The sequence below is a fragment of the Polypterus senegalus genome, chromosome 7 (genome assembly GCF_016835505.1).
Source record: "Polypterus senegalus isolate Bchr_013 chromosome 7, ASM1683550v1, whole genome shotgun sequence".
NCBI lineage: Eukaryota > Metazoa > Chordata > Cladistia > Polypteriformes > Polypteridae > Polypterus > Polypterus senegalus.
The window spans coordinates 19,519,491-19,537,266 of record NC_053160.1 but is presented as its reverse complement, the minus strand read 5'-3'; the positions used below and the strand labels follow the sequence as shown (position 1 = coordinate 19,537,266).

Below are 17,776 nucleotides of genomic sequence, written 5' to 3'. Positions count from 1 at the left end.
GACCCAACTTATACGCAAGTATATGCTGTAATCTTGGTGGCACACTGTGGTGAAGTCCTTCAGCTAATGTGACATGAGCAGTGACTCGCTCCAGATCATTCCTGACTAGCTCCAATCAAACATGGCTGATTTTGGCTTTAGTCATATGTTCGAAGCTTATAAATCAGTGATGAGAATAAGTAATGCAGATGTTTTGGACCTCACAAATGGAAGAGAAGCTTGTCTCTCTGATGTCGTGTGTGCCACTAAATGGAAAAAAGGAAAAACAAAAAGGGCAGAGATAGCATCTGAACTCGCTGAACGTGAAACTCTTAATACAGCACCGGCTTCATCGGGCAGCACATTATTGGCAGTCACAAAAATGATGAGCAAGACCGTGGTTGAAGGTTGGGAAGTGTGACTTGACCAGAGATTTCCAGTTGTGTAAACTGATATGGCTCAGCCACAAGATCATCAATTGCAGTCGAGTAATTGGATATACCCCACGACTAGATTGGCATTACGGTGACTCCAAGCTGGCTCACTGCTGTATGAGTGTGCCATGCACTGAACTTTCACTTTGGCCTTTGCTTGTGCCCAGTACTCTCAAAACAGGCTGTGTCCCCAAATTGAAACGTTAAGTCATTTTCTCCACGTTACACATTTTGAAGGAGGCTCATCTGCACGACCATTCACTCACATTTCATAATCAAGTAGTACAGGTTAGAGTTGAACACATCATATCTGAACATGCAAATCTTCAAAATAGTTTGAGATTAGCTTACTGGAAAAGAAGAACATTTGTCCTGCGTGGTTTTTTTTTTATCCATCCATCAGCCACCGCTTATCTGAGTTTGGGTTGCAGGGAAGCCCAGACCTCCCTCTGCCCGGCCACCACCTCCAGCACTGCTGGGAGCACCCCGAGGGTTTCTAAGGCCAGGCAGGAGATATAATCCCTCCAGCGTGTTTTGGGTATGACCCTTGGCCTTCTCCCAGTGTGGCATGCCTGGAACACCCCCCAGGGGGCATCCTAACCAGATGCCCAAACCAACTGACTGCTCTCAATGCGGAAAAGCAGTGACTCTACTCCGAGTCTCTCTCGGATAACTGAACTCCTTACTCTATCTCTAAGGAAAAGTCCAGCCACCCTGCGGAGAAAACGCATTTCGGCCGCTTGGTGATCTTGCTCTTTTGGTCACTACCCAAAGTTCGTGGCCATAGGTGAGGGTAGGAACGTAGATCGACTGGTAAATCGACAGCCTCGCCTTTTGGCTCAGCTCTCTCTTCACCATGACGGGACTGTTGCAAAGCCCACATTACTGTGGATATAGAGTGGACAATAATCATTTTGGGACTGTAGGTGCCGTTTAAAAGGCAAGCTGTAATGTGCCTTGTTTACAGGCAAAAGTATTTAGAGACTACGTTAGATTCAGGGACACCTGTGCGGTTCATGCTGAAGCTAGTGAGCCTCCACGTCGAGTATGAAAGAGAGACAAGTTGTGCGGACATCACTCACACTCAGGGCTTGAATAGATCGGATCAGGGCCCTGTGTGTGTACATTTAGGGTGTTAAAGGAGGTCGATCCATAACAAAGTTGTTAGCCTCCCTCAAGCTCATGATAATACAACATACTTGTTAGTTTTGTTTAAGGGACAAGTTTGTTTTGATCTGGGTTGGTCCAAGGGTCCTCAAATAATAATTGGCTTGCCACATCTCTTGGTATACTATTCTGTCACTGACATCTTGGTTACCTGTACTCCCTCAGGCTAGCTGGCCAGTCAGATCCTGTCTTGGTATCTCAGTCAGGGTCTAGACTAGAAAAGCACTATATAAATGAAATTAAAGAGCCACATGCAGAATTCTCATCGGATCTGGTAAGTTGTTAATGTGCCCAAACAAAAACTGGCTTACCGAACATGTAATTTAAAATTTAAAAAGATGTACGGATTATTTAATAAAGACTATCTACAAATATTGTATTACATATAAGAGGCAAAGCCTTCACTGACTCATCACTAATTCTCCCACTTTCCATATACAGTAGGTGGGAAGCTGAAATTTCATGTGCTCATTCCTTGCAGTGTACTTAGAAAAGTTAGGTATGTTTCATGTCCTATTACAACACCCAAGGGATGATAATGGGTGTCCTCCTAAACTGTATGTGTATATATATATATATATATATATAGGGGAAACTCCTCCTCATTATTTCTGTGACTTCCAAGATATGTAAGATGCCCAAATTTCCCATGCTCAACCTTTACAGTGTACTTACAAATGTAAGTATGTTTTATTTTGGGCCGTGCCCCGTTACAAACTTTTGAAAATAACGTCTCCTTTTTGGCGGTTCTTGCCCTTAGGCTATAAGGAACTTTTGGACTGACCTCTCCTTTTGGTGGTTTCTTGCATGCTCAAGAGTAAGCGCAGCAGACAGCTTGGTCATTTTACAGCCCAAGGGCAGAACTGCAAACATCATTTATAAAGAGATCCTTGCATCCTAAAAATATTCATTTCTTGTACATTCATTTACAATCATTAATTAAACACTTTACAATCATCAAATTCACTCTCAATACTAAAATAAGCCTACGAAAATTACATTGACAATCGTGTTACGTTATTGTTAAAATGTTTCCTTTTCTTTTTCATAAGTTCTTTAACACACCACTTCTCCTCTGCGAAGCGCAGGTATTCGGCTAGTCTTCTTATATAATATACTACCGTGGCTGTTGATTTGTCTGTCCAGGATTGACCTGAAATTGGGTACACATATACTGCGTGACATCTACTGTCCGCTTTCGGGGTGATGATTGACCTCCAAGGTTATTCCTCTTTTTATTTTATTATAAATTTAACACTGGACAGCGACCAGTAGGGCGGCACATGTGTACGGGCGTCGTTCTCATTCCTACCACCTTCGCCGTCACTTTCCCTACCTCTTCATATCTTAAATCATTCTTGAGGCAGGTTGAAGATTTAAGTGCCAGCTTAAGTGAAAAATTAAGAAAAACGTGAAAATTAATTGCAACACAAACACTGAATTGATCAGTTTCAATGCAAAAAGATGTCAATGGAAGAAGAGAAGCAGCGGGCCGTTAGGGTGGAGTAAAGAGCCGCTCAGGAAACAGCAAGCGCATCAACCTCTGAGCAAATGAATACCAAACGTACAGAGAAAGAGGATGAAAACTAGGAATGTTCAAGTTAAAGTGTATTCACTGCATGTTAGCGTGTGCAGTGCGCCGTTACTGGTGCTAAATATTACCATTTTGTTGCTCTCCACACAGTATACTATAAAGGGAGTGATGAAAAGTAAGTTTTGTGTGTGTGTATTAAATAGCCCGATGCGTGTTATTGGTCACAGAGAGTCAATGTAATATTCTAAAATTGCTGCAAGCTTGGAGACTGGCACAATCTAAAGAAAGGCTCACATCTCAACAGCCGATTCAAAGCCACACACAACACCTGGGCCCTTTACATCATATTTTATGAACCATTTTCCAGTTGTTTTTGTGGTTTATGGTTTACATTACTTTGATTCAGAAAAAGCAGTGATTAATTTATAAATCCTGAGGTACCATAACTTCTAATGACTGTCTGGATTGGGGCACTGCCTTTATGGAAGCGGCACCTGCCACACCTTAACCAGCTTTCAGCGTTTTTGGTGCACTTTTCCTTTTTTCCCAGAACAGCCAATCAAAGATGTAACTTAACTAGGCACCTTTGTGACGTTTATGAAATAAAGTCTGTGTAATAAGCTATTTAAAAATTATGGAGGAAAAGAAAAAAAAATCTATAGAAGTTTGGTCATTATGGAGACTTGAACATGCAATCGGTAAAAAGTTATGGACATGAGGAATTTAGAGGTCCTCTGGTACGTTAATCCCCTCCGAATGGGGCTCATGTCTGACCACTTTCAGTGTGTACACTTTATTAAACTCTTTCTTTTCTTAGATCATAAATAGGCTGTAATGAAATAGGAAACAGAACATCATGGAGCAGCATTTGTGCAGTAGTGGATGTTCATGGCAGTGGACGCAGTTAACAATTATAGACATATCATAAAGGGGGTCCACCTGTCCATATTGGCACAAATGAACTGACCAACTGACAGCAGAAAAAGTAGCCAAGACCTCAGTTTATAAAGTGAGTGTGGTTTATTTCATGTTACCTGAAATTTAATGCACTTGAATTCTTTTTGACCATCCATGACGTATTCAGATCTATTATCTCACTGTGGGTTGGTTAGTCCATATTGATGGCATGTCTTCACCAAATGAATGTTATTTACAGGAGAACAAAGTCAGTCCCCGGGCCTGCTGCTCCCAATCTCATAAAGAGGACACCATAACATTAACACTAAATTTAGTAGTAAAAGTGATGTTAAAACTTGTACAATCCCATCACTGTAGGCTAAGAGACTGTGGACAGTAGCAGAGGGCCAGCAGGGCTTTACAGTAAACCATTTGAAATGGGGGCCTAGTAAGCTGTGTGTATTGACATAACCCACTGAACCACAGGGGTGTGTTGCTACCCCACAAACACGGAGCTGCTGCAGCAGCAGCAGCCACAGGACGTCAATACTGGACAACACTGGTCAACATGTACACTCCCTAGGATCCAGAAAATCGCAGAGGACCACACTACAATAGCCGCCACGTTAGACGACAGATCTGCTGTGCCACACTTGAATCTCTAATCCTTTACACAGTTTATCATATTATTAGTTAGCTAAGAAATTCACCCAGTCATGTGGTGAAATGTTTCATTTGGTCATTTAGGAGGACAAATAATGCAATGGCACAAACGGAGAGTTTAATTTGGATTTAAATTCTTTATGATTGCACACCCCTTGCTGCAATACTAACCAGAAGAGTAGAGATGTATTTATGTAAATTGGGTGGTATTTAAGTCTAACAAGTGCAAATGGGATACAAACGTGTCAATTTAAAATCAAGAATCAGCCATATTTTCAGGTGAAACAAAATGCATTCAGAACAAAAATTACACACCACTGACTCTCAAACTGTGCTTTTCAAAACCCAATTATACAAAATTAAAAAAAAATAAAGCACACAATTCTCCATTTAAAATGGTACACTCCATCCAAAAATGAAAAGATTTTTATTATGTTACAAAGCACCAGGTTATGCTCTTGTAAACAAGAATGGAGGGCACTTACATGTAGAGGAGCATCTGAACTGAAGACCAACCTCCACCCTGCCTCATTCATCGGTCAGAAGTCCAAACCCAGTAACTGCTTATTGTTGGCTAAAATTGAGCTTCACATCATAAACATTGGAAGGAGCACCGATAGACAAAACAAACGTTAAAGAAAAGCAAGTAAAAACATCATTGGGAGGAGAGTAGGCCTTAAAACTGTGCAAATCTAAGAGGCTTCACCAAGCAGGAGGTCAAATCACCTGCGCAGTCTCAGTGATCTCTGCTAAATAATCCTGAGATACTCCAGTCATGGACAGGAATATAAATGTAATAACTGGATGTGGATCTACAATTTAATGCTTGTTCACATTTGAGTGTTCTGCTTTCATTCAAGTGCATTTTCTGAAGTGGCTTATTTAATAATATTTTAGTAGAAATAAATGTGTTTGGGATTTTGTGAACACACGACTAGATAGCTTAAACAACTTGATGATGCAGTATGATATTTTTTTAATGGAAGACTTGATATTGTTTGCTGTTGTCCAACATTGTTCACCATAGATGCCTATTCTATAAGAAACTTTGATCTCTCTTTTCTGTATAAAAACCATGAGAATAAGCATATCTCGGCCATCACTACAAACATCATCAGGTAGTTGAGTATTCCTTCAAGTACATAATGTGATAAACAAATCCAGGGTTTCTCTGGTTCTGCTCCACTTGTGTGCCTAAAATCCTATATACGTATCAGCCCAACTGAGTTGATAGGATCTTCTTCAACAAGCTTTATAACACACTGGCGAGGCCTCATCTGGAGTACTGTGTGCACTTTTGGTCTCCAGATTACAAAATGGACATAGCAGTGCTGGAAAAAGTCCAGAGAAGAGCAACTAGGCTGATTCCAGGGCTACAGGGGGTGAGTTATGAGGAAAGATTAAAAGAGCTGAGCCTTTACAGTTTAAGCAAAAGAAGATTAAGTGGAGACCTGACTGAAGTGTTTAAAAAAGGGAATTGAGGTTACGACTTCTCAATGGTGTCCGTGTTCTTGAAGAACTCATTTTAAACTTGATGGTAAATTTTGCATAAACATTAGGAAGTTTTCTTTACACCGAGAACCACAGGCACTTCGCATTAGCTACCAAATACTGTGGTGGACAGTAGGACTTTCGGGATCTTCAGAGTCAACTTGATGTTATTTTGGAAGAAATAAGGGAATAGGACGGGTGAGCTCTGTTGGACTGAATGGTCTGTTCTTGTTTGGATTGTTCTAATGTTCTAACAATGGTGAGGGCTCCTCAGGGCTACTCCAAAGATTTGCTTATTTTATATGAATGATGGGCAGATTTAGGGAGTGTGTGTGTGTTTGTGTGTATATATATATGTATTAAATATAAACCTTCCATTACTCATACTGCATAACCAACTTAAGCTATATAGTCATATGTCCACAACATCCCAAACACAGTATATAAGAGTGTGTGTATATATATATATATATATATATATATATATATATAGGTGCAGTGCCATCAGGTTTTCACATTTTCTTTCTGTGCCCACTTCGTTCTTTAGGTACTGTGGTTTCCTTTAACATCAAGGGAGTCAACATGCGACTGTCACTGCGGACAAGTAACTTTATAATAAACAAGGGTAAAGGTGTGCGTGCGCACGCATTTGGGTGTGGGGTTCCTCCAATGGCCTGTCATCCTGCCCAGCACTGATTCTTGCAACACTTCCTTGGACATTCTTGGATGTCTAAATCCCTGTAATTAGTAGTGGTTCAGAAAGAAAACAATTAGGTGTAAAAACAGCAGATTTGGACTTGACAGAAATGGTAGGAAAAAGCAAAGGCTGTGTTAGAGTGCAAGATTGTGACCTTAAAACACTGGTCACCTTCCACAAAACAGTAGCAACTAAAATGCTGACCAAGTTAGGCCTAATAATCAACGCACAGTATCTTGAACTTTCATCTTAAACCTGGCGTGTATGATTCACTTGCCAGGGAAAAACCTTAAAATTGATGCCATTTGTAACCTTGTGTGATATTAAATGGTCAGATCGGTGTACATCAAAGAAAAACAGCAGCAGAGAAAGTAAAACTTTCTTTAAAGACTTTAAAAGGTAAAGTAGGTGAACTTTTTGAATGTACAGGGAAACTAGGAAGCTTTACATGTTGATATATTGAAGGAAAGTCATCTTATAATATATTTTAGTGAGATAGTGTGGGAGGTTTTAGAAATATTAATGCCCAGGTGTTTTATTTTTTTCTCTCCTACTGTTATTTTGTTATGAAGGGAATGGGAGTGATGAATGACGAAGCAGTGAACTAAAATGAATGGTCTTTTGTTCAAAATGTTTCTGCTCTTCTTACAACTGGAGTTCACTTGGCATTTCTTGTCCAGTCAATCCAGCGAGGAGATTTCTTGCAGTGAGAACAGACATGGTCTCCCTTGTTACATATGTCGCACTTCCGATATGAGGTAGAATCACTAAAATAAACATCAAATTGATAAATTAGAAGTTTTTCACACTGCATTTAATTCTACTACTTTAATAATGTTATTTGGAATTATTTTACTAACTATAGCTATACATAACCAGAGACATTCAGGGCTTGTTCTACAATGCTGCCATAAAGTATCTTTAGAATTTTTATAAACCGCACATCTGGAGCAAAACTAAAGTCTGGCTGTGGCAGTGTGTCAAATTCATGATGCCAATGATTTTTAAAATGGTTTCATAAAATAATCAGATTTCAAACCAATAGCTCACTGGTTCAAATGCAGCCTTCACCTTATGCCAAGCCACTTTATTGCCAATACCAATCCTAAACATTTGACAAGCACATAAAGCTGAAGTGCAATTGTGTAAATGGCCTTGATCTGCCTGAACACATTTTTACATTTTGGAATACAGGTGTACTGTACCTCAGCAGCACATCCAAATGGTTCTCACAACAAAAATAAAAGGATATTTTGTGACAGAGTTCTTGACCAAAGTAAACTTCCAAATAAAAATTTAGATCAGCACAGCATACTGTATCTGTAAACAAGCCAGTCAGCTATTTTGTCAAATGTTTTCTGCTCTACGGGATCAAGTATAAGGCGAGAGCCAAGATGGATGGGATGCCAGCCACACTCATTTAATTCAGAAATGTAAATTAACCTAATAACTTTGGGATTAAAACTGGATATTGGAGTATTAGGTTAAAATGTGTACTGAAATGGGGAGAACATACAAACTCTGCAGCGTCAGTGACGCAGAAAGGAATCTGCGGATCATCAGTGGCTCAAAATGTAAAAGTAATGGCTATTCTCAGTCTGCTCATTCAGGAGTTTCAGGCCTGTGCTTCCCATTGCCAGGAGCTTCAGACAGAGCACTGTCTAAGAAAAGAAAAAGATAAAGAAATATGTTCTGAAGGAATTAAAATCCTGGTCACTGGAGGTTTGTGGTAATCTTGCTAACCCTGTGCTACCGTTCCATTAAGGCAACACAGTGTAGTAATCTAGCTAAAGCACTGGACTTTAAACCAAAAATCCGGTGATTCAATTCCAGCTCCCAACCCACTGTGTGTGACGGTGAGCAATTCACTGGAGGAGTTTGTGCTACTGCAATAAAAAAGACACACACACACACAAACACACACACACACACACACACACACACACACACTCCAAACACCATCTATAGAAAGCCAGGCGGCAGCCCTAGCTGACTCACGGGTGACATTCATGGCAACTTGTACACAACCTAAGGAAGAACGATTTTCACTAGTGGATCAATCAGATAGCCTTGAGGCTCAGAAAAATCCGCTCACACTATTAACTTAAACCAAAAGAGGCAGGTGCAGAACAACATGGATGGCAGCATTGGCACCATACGAAGTCCAAGTGCTGCCTCTGTGCGACTGTTTTTGTTTTTTTTTTATCTTGTATAGTGTTAATTCTCTGCATGTGTTTCTGTATTCAAAACAAATATAGCAAAAATCAAGCTTAACGGTTTACTAAAAGAATGTCCTCTGATTACAGAGAGAATATATATAAAAAAACCCTGTAACATGACATTTAAACCCTTAAGCCTTTGCTGCAATGTTTATGTATTAAAGATTTGCATTTTTTTAAATTTGTCTGCAACTAACATTTTTTTTTTTTTAATTTCCACTGCCTTCTACATTCTATAATGTAAATGGATTACATTACCAATTTTTTTCTTAAAGAATAAAAGATTATATCTATATCTTATATGTTTGGTTCTTAGTAGCTAACGCAAGGTCGTGAGTTCCGTTTGGTTTACAGCTCTTCACTTGATGATCAGTTTCGTATTCTTGTCCAGCAGCACTTGTTTCAAGACGGTCCCCAGACTGAGGCTACTCAATTATGTTGACCTTTTGTGTAAGTCTCTTTGGATAAAAGCATCTGCTAAGGGACTAAATGTAGAAATGCAGTAAATTTTATAGTTTTTCCATTTTCAAAATAATGGAATTTCTGAAAAATCAAAATAATAATCCAATACTAGTTAACTGATTTGTTAAAAGAAATACCTATTGATATTTAAGTAGACTTGTTAAAAACCATTATTTAAAGTACAAACACAAACTATTCCTGTACAGCACCAAGCCTGTGTGACATTTACACATTCTATATTCCACATGGATTTCCTGCAAATACAATGACCTGCTACATGCAAACAGAGATTTAATTTGAGTACTTTTTGAGATTCTTAAGCTTGCACTCCATGGGTGTTTGAGCCCTGTGACAGATTTAGAAGGAACTATGAGCTCAGGAAATGAAATAAATTTAGAATCTCTGTATACAATCTTCTTCAAGGTCAACCATAAACACAGATAAGTACAGAAGGACACTCACTTGACAACAGAGGAATGATGCAATACATACTGAAGGTATCTCCATCCAGATTCAAACACACAGCATAAATACTTGGAGGCAGAGCAAGCAAAAAATCATCACAGGATACGATTTCAAGAAATCATCAACTACTCAAATTATCATCAGCATAACTGCCCAGACAAAACATACCACAGTTTTTTAGGGTTAGCAGAGGGTGGTTTAAAGGTAGAGGCTCTGGAACAGTAACATCTAGGCCAGCAGCTGCAATCTGTCCAGTACTGAGAGCATGATAAAGATCTTCTTGGTTGACAACAGCACCTCTGGGGAATCGAAAAAGGAGATTTGTAATGGAGGCAAACGTGCAACATCAAAAAAATCAATGGAAAAATATTTGGGGCGTTGGCATTATTGGACAACCTGCACCCAAACCATATTGCATCAGTATGTCATGTTCTATTTGTAGACAACAAGCAGATCCTGCTTTAGAAATGTAAACCTGAGAAGCAAAATCGGACAGACAAACTTTTGAGGTTACACACTATAAAGAATCTGACAATACACAAGAGCTTACCTTACAGTGATCGAGTACTGCAAAGAGCAGGCAAAAAAAGGATAATGGGATAAATGGCTAAATCTATTCAAATTTAAATACAAAAAAAAAAAAAAAACACCAACACGCAACATGTTTGGATCGACCACGTTTATGGTTTGGTGCTCCTCGTCCAACATGGATAACAGTTCAAAGCCTTAAAACAAAAAAAAAAATGCACACCAAAACTTTAATCAACAGAAGTGATGTGGCTAAAAACTTGACAGCGTTACTCTTAGACTGTCAAAAACTTTGCTCTTATAAGGATTCACATTTGTCATTCACTGTAAGGAACATTCAGGGTAAGCTATGGTTTCCTTTTTTTATGTATTGATTTTTCTTTTAAATATAATATAATTAGGTCAAAATGCAGTGCATTCAGCGAGTATGCAGACCGGTTCAATTTTTTCACTTTACATTGCAGCCTTATGCTAAAATGTTTCAAATTCATAACCTCAAGCAATGCTCAGTACTCCAGATATAACCAAGTGAAGACATTTATTTTAGAAATGTTAGTAAATTAAGCACAGTGCCCTACAGAACTCTTAAACCAAAGAAATCTGGAACCACCAGGACTCTTTGTAGAAATGGCATATTGTAGAGAAAAGGGCTTCTATTATCTTTTCATTTTCTTTGTCAGCAGGCATTTTTGCTGAAAAGTATGCATGTTTGTGTAGAATACACCAAAGTGACAGAGTATTTCAGGTGTAGAGAGAGCCCTCTGAGATGTGCTCTCATTTACACTGTTGAATTCATGTGGGCAAACTGGTAGGGAAATAGGTTGGATTTTAACAGGATGCAAAAAGTAGATATGCAGCAAAGGTTTCCAGCCATCTCTGAATTATTGCCTTTTTCATTGCTTTAGACACAAGGCGCTTCAGAATTTTTTCCCTGGTCTTTATGAAAACCAATAATTTCACTTTTTTTTACAAGGTGGTTGGCAGGCTGGAGACGCACAATATTCTGCAGTCCTGTTTTGGTTATACTTTGGCTTTTTCTGCTTGTTTCAATTGCAAGGTGCTAATTGTTTGGGTTTCTAAGAATTAAAATTTAAAGGGTAATTGTAAAGAGCAGACTTTAAAAAAAAAAAACTAAAAAAAACAAAGTTTGGTTCTTTGATATTTGTTTTATATTCATATTTTTGTCTGTATAAAACGTTGATCAAAACAGATGCCCCACCGTTTGTGCAATGAGGTATTGCTGGTTGTTTTTTTTATCAAGGATGCCACACAAAACGTTTAATACAAGCGTTCTAGATTACTGCTATACCAGTAATATACCGCATTTATTAAATATAACACTTTTAAATGTTATAAAAAAATCAAATGTCTATGTTGCAAAAAGTTGAAGAATTTAATCAATACTCCCAAAAATGAATCAGAGGATTTTGTACAATATTTCTAAATACAAAACCTGGAAAAATAAGTTTAGAACATTACAAGCATCAATACAAACCTAACAGTATGATAAAAAAAAAAACCCTAAAGCATTAATTACCTGCTTGAGTTGATGAATATAGCAGTTTTCTTCATTTTGGCAAATAATTGCTTATTAAATAGGCCTTGTGTTTGAGGAGTCAAAGCACAGGACAGTATAACAAAGTCAGATTCCTCAACAAGTTGGTTAATTGGCACTGGAGAGAGAAAAAAAAAATTACCTTGACATGAAGGCATTTTCAAATATTTTATGGTAAACCTCCTCTCTTGAAGAGGCTTAAAACTGCATCCCCATTGTCTAAATGAGACAGGAGCTTATGAGGTATGTGTACTTCTAAGCCATCTCAGTTCTGCCTTTTTGTTTATTATGGATGATCAAAAAGTTTTGAGCCTCACCTATTAAAACCAAATTAAAACCAGTGAAACCAAACTAGTTTTATTTTCAACATAATCTCAATGAAGACTAATATCTTTAGTAGAACATTCATTAAGCTTTAAGGCACTCACAGAAAAACGTAGACCTTTAGAGCGAGGGAACAGTAGGTAGAAAACACTAGAATCTCTGAAACCTACGAAAAAACTTGTAATTCCAGGCCACCTTGAATTTCTTCGCACCTCTCCATTAACGTCTTTTGTTTTGCAAATGTGTTGATCAGCACAAGCAGCCTGCTATCCCATCCCCCACCGCTGCAGCTTAATTCGGGCAAAAAGTTCTCCCAGCTCAAGTCTCGTTTATCTGGGGGTGAGATGCCTGGAGCTGTATAATGTAAATGTATCATTATTTGGAACACATGATTTCATGTGTGTTCAGTGTCTACAACGATATAAATGTAGGATGACAGGAAATGCAAGAAAGGCAAGAAATGTTGAACACATACCTAAAACAAATTTTTCTTCATGTTATAGTACTAATGACAAAATTTTGACATGAAGTGCATAATGTGTGAAGACTGAAGTCCAAAATATCAAACACTTTCACAAAAGGTCACGTATAACAAAACAAGTGTGCTTTTATTTAAGAATATAACCAAAGAAAATCAGGTTAGGGTACGATGCTGACACGACCGCTTGGCTGGTGCAGTAGTAAGAACTGCCAACTCATAATCAAGAGGTTGCAGGTTTGATTCCGGGCGCTTCCCAGAATTATAGTTTTGAGTAGTGAGCTGCCCTTATTGTTACTATTATACAATCTATACTAATAAACGGCCAAGCCCTCACTCACTCACTCACTCACTCACTCACTCACTCACTCACTCACTCATCACTAATTCTCCAACTTCCCGTGTAGGTAGAAGGCTGACATTTGGTAGGGTTATTCCTTACAGCTTCCTTACAAAAGTTGGGCAGGTTTCATATCGAAATTCTACGCGTAATGGTCATAACTGGAAGCTGTTTTTCTCCATTTACTGTAATGGAGATGAGCTTGAAACCCGTGTGGGCGGAGTTTCGTGTGACATCATCATGCCTTCCACGTAATCACACAGTACGTAGAAAACCAGGAAGAGGCCCAAAAAGCACTGAAGAAAACATGCATTATATAATTGAGAAGGCAGCGAAATAATAAGAAGCGAGCGAGTGACATATACAACCATATTCATGAGTTCTGCTACTTCGGAAACAAAGCACGATGTAAACCTAAACTTTAAATTAAGTTCATAGACAGGCTGCCGCTGGCGTTTGTAATTTAGTGCCTACCCATATAAGGCCGTCCGTCAGCGGCAATCCAATAGCAAACTGCCACGGGTAAATATTCACGGGTGAAGGACTGTGCTTATGCAGAGGAAGATGAGATGGTCAGGGTGGTGTTTGGCACAAACTCAGCGAAACTGCGAGAGAAAGTTTTAAGTGCCGGGACTTCGGTAACATTAGATACAGCCATGGACATCACACGAGATGGCACCAGCACAGCTGGGAAACTTCGATGCATGTACACCGAGCGGCTCACGTGAACTGATGCAGTGCACAGACAAAAAGCAACAGTTCCAAAGAGCCTGAACAAAAACGAATTACACAATTGAAAAGGCAGCAAAAAATATGAAGCGTTTGATACATACAAGCATATTCATAAATGCAGCTACTGTGGAAACAAAGCACACGGTGGAAAAAGTCAATGTCCCGCTAAAGGAAGACAGTGTAAAAAAAAACCCGTGCATGCAGTGTGTCAGGTCTCAGATAAAGAAGACGACGAGCTGTTTATTGATGCAGTAAGAAACGAATCGATGAATGAAACCTGTCATCTTTACAACGATTGACAAACACGGAATGTAACTTGAACACAACACATCCTACAAATACGAACCTGATTGAAAGAAATAATGATAATCAAATCCTTGATGACAGCAACACTCAGTAAAACTCACAAAACAATTACTGTATATTGACAGTCATGTTACGTTATTTTTAAAATGTTCCCTTTTCTTTTTCATAGCTTCTTTAAGACACTACGCTCCGTATACTGCTGGTATATATATATATATATATATATATATATATATATATATAAATATATATATATATATATATATATAAATATATATATATATATATATATAAAATATATATATATATATATATATATAAATATATATATATATAAAATATATATATATATATATATAAAATATATATATATATATATATAAATATATATATATATATATAAATATATATATATATATATATAAAATATATATATATATATATATATATATGTATGTATATATATATATATATATATATATATATATATATACACCCCGATCTACATACTCGAATAATGAATACTTTATTCGCCATCAATGATTGTTTTGGTAAAGCCATACTCAGTGTATTCATTAGATGAACGGTAAAAAAGTAAGAGCGAGGGGAGGATGACTTATTGAGGCATGCAGGCAAAACCACAATAGCACGCGGGCTCGATGTACGAAAAATATATCTTTTCAAGTTCTAAATAGTCCATATGTGTCAAACTCAAGGCCTGCAGACCACATCCGGCCCGGCGTGTAATTATATCCGCCCGAGATCATTTTATATACTGTATTATTGTTATTAATGGCCCGGGGATATGAAGCGCTGGTAACACAATAAACTACAGATCCCATAATGCAGCGCTTCAGCTGCCTTGCCAAACACTTACCGTGTCCCCGCGGTCTCTTCAGTCGTTTCCTTACTTTGCAAAGGAAGCAGCTTTCTCACAGCTTCTGCACTGTTTTATAAACGAACGATATATAAGAAAGTCCTTTTTCCTTGCTTAGCCAACGAAGCAGCCTTTTTATTTAATCCACGGGTTCTCCGCGGTTTCATTGTTCATTTATTACGATTTTTATAGTTATTGTGTAGGTTTTATTTAATCCACGGGTTCTCTTCTGTGTTCACTGCGGGGTGGTCTTTCGTTTACGAGCTTCGCCAAGGAAACGGCTTTCTCACAGCTTCTGCACGGTTTTAAAAACGAACGACATATAAGAAAGTGCTTTATCCTTGCTTCACCAACGAAGCAACCGTTTTATTTAATTCACGGGTTCTCTTCTATTTTATTGTTTATTTGTTACGATTGTTACAGTTATTGTGTAGCTATTTTAGACTTACTTTACTGTTCAAATACCCATTTCCTTTATTTAATCCGCCGACTCTCCGCTATTTTTTTGTTCCTTTATTACGATTAGAGTTATTTATTGCTTCCCTTCTTTCGCTGACTGCCTGCCCATATAAGCCGCTGCGCTGTTTTTTTGTCAAGCAGCCTTTACACAGCTTCTCCGCTGTTTTATAAACAAACGCCATATAAGGCCGTCGTTTTTCTTTGCTTCGCCGAATTAGCAGCCTTTTTATTTAATCCACGGGTTCTCCGCAGTTTTATTGTTCGTTTATTACGATTGTTATACTTATTGTATAGGTATTTTATACTTTGTTTACTGATCAAGTAATCATTCCCTTCACTATTTCACCGCTGCGAAGCGCGGGTATTTTGCTAGTAATAACATATATTTGATTTGTGTCTGTTTAAATTTATGGTATTTGTAAAAGGTTAGCATTTTTTTTATGCAGTTTTTTCCTGTCAGTCATGTTCACACTCCTCCCGATCAGACACTACTATTTTCAAAAAGACTATAATGCTATAAACAGAGGTGAACTCAGATGAGGATTCTACATCGGAGAAAGTGAACAGAAGCCTTCCCTGCCAGAAACATCCACTTACATACAAGAACAATGCAGCTGCACCAGGTGCAAAGGAGAAAGATGGCACTGTTTGGCTGTAGCAAGAGGTTGGGCATCATCCTGCCACACGCATGTCCTTCAACGAAATAGCAGGGCATGCCGAACTTTTATACAAGTAACATATGCATGTTTTTCATATACTCTCAACATCTTAAAATTATTCACAAGACCTTGCCCCAAAATTTATTTGCTGTTGGAGACTCCCTGCTCTTTCATCATTTCTGCTGCGGTTTAGACTCATAGTGACATATCCATGTTTCATCCTTGCTTATGAATGGCTTCATAAAATTTCTCCTAGTCTTAATTCCATCCTTTGGGACAAGGCCAATTTCTTAATTGAATCTAAACTCACAATCAATGTAGTACTGGGTACAAGACACATACTTTATTTTTTCTATACTCTGACAAATGCAGAGTTCACCATAAACATATGCAATATAATAATTTTGAAGGGCCCGGCAAGGACGCCCCTGCTGCTTATGTTCTGGGGGAGCCGCCATGGGCAGTCCAGTATCTCCCCCGGGATGCTTGGTGGCAGCCTCCCTGGCCGACGGTGATTCCCCAACCACCTGCAGGGCTCCATGGGAGATGGAGTCCTCCACAGCTTGGTTGGGGCCCGGGGTGGCCGAGTCTTCAGCCCCACCCGGAAGTGCAATTAGGACCAGGTGGTTAATCACCTGGAACGCTTCCGGGTGGGCTATAAAAGGGCCCAGCCACCACCACTCGGGGAGCCAGGGTTGGGAGGAGGAGGAGGAGGAGGAGGACTAAGCTTGTTGAGGAGTGGTGGTAAAGGAAGAGAAGTGTGTTGTGCTTTGGAACTGTGTTTGGCCTATGTGGCACGGGGAAGACGTGTCCCACAGTTGAAGAGAAAAATAAAATCTTTGTGTTTTTATACGTGCCTCCGTGTCTTTCTGTGTCGGGTCAGGCGCCTATATAGCGCCTTTGTTACATAATATATGGAATCCCTATTTACTCCAGCTTCTTGTTTCTGTGGGTTGGCAATGAAGGAGGTTATACATGCATACATATACTGTATATTATATATACACCCAGCCACCCACCCACACAATGTTTAGTTTGTTTTTTTGCTATTGGTTTTGGCAAATTTTGGTCAATTTGGAGTGAACAGGCTCTTACAAGTGACAGTGAATTAACTGCTCCTTATATTACACCACCATATACTGTGTCACTTCACTTCAAAATTTAAGATGCACCTCTTTTCAAAAATAAATGATTTTTTTTACTGGTATATGTAGAATATACCTGGTATATCATGACCAATTTCCCTTGACATGCCCATGCTCACCAAATCAGTTTCACTTTCAAAGGCCTGCAAGTGTGCTTACTGCATCTGTTCAGTGGCAGATGAAAAACTCAAATTTAAGACACAGCCCAATTTCAAGTTGGGAATCTTGCGTCAGAAACAAAACAGGAATCCTTTTTTCTAAATAAACTCCATTTTATTTTAGAATTTTTAAGACTTTAGGCTTGAAAGGCATAATTTAGTGAAAGTAAATAAAAGCCTAAAAACTGAATTCATTCAGAATCTTTT

General features: G+C 38.6%; 1 protein-coding gene across 2 annotated transcripts in view; it reads right to left on the bottom strand.

Annotated features, from left to right (window-relative positions):
• Positions 1-7,365: 7,365 nt before the first annotated feature.
• LOC120532369 (glyoxylate reductase/hydroxypyruvate reductase-like) overlaps positions 7,366-17,776 on the bottom strand; it is a 41,207-nt gene continuing 30,796 nt past the window's right edge. Inside the window, exons 7-9 of one of the 2 annotated variants that reach the window (XM_039758297.1) lie at positions 12,074-12,209; positions 10,177-10,307; positions 7,366-7,629 (exon numbers count right to left, since the gene is read on the bottom strand). In XM_039758297.1, the coding sequence (XP_039614231.1) occupies positions 7,508-7,629; positions 10,177-10,307; positions 12,074-12,209 (389 nt within the window). In that variant the 3' untranslated portion in view covers positions 7,366-7,507. Of the gene's footprint in view, positions 7,630-8,057; positions 8,524-10,176; positions 10,308-12,073; positions 12,210-17,776 lie in introns of those variants that run through there. The other variant, XM_039758298.1, reaches the window with a different exon arrangement.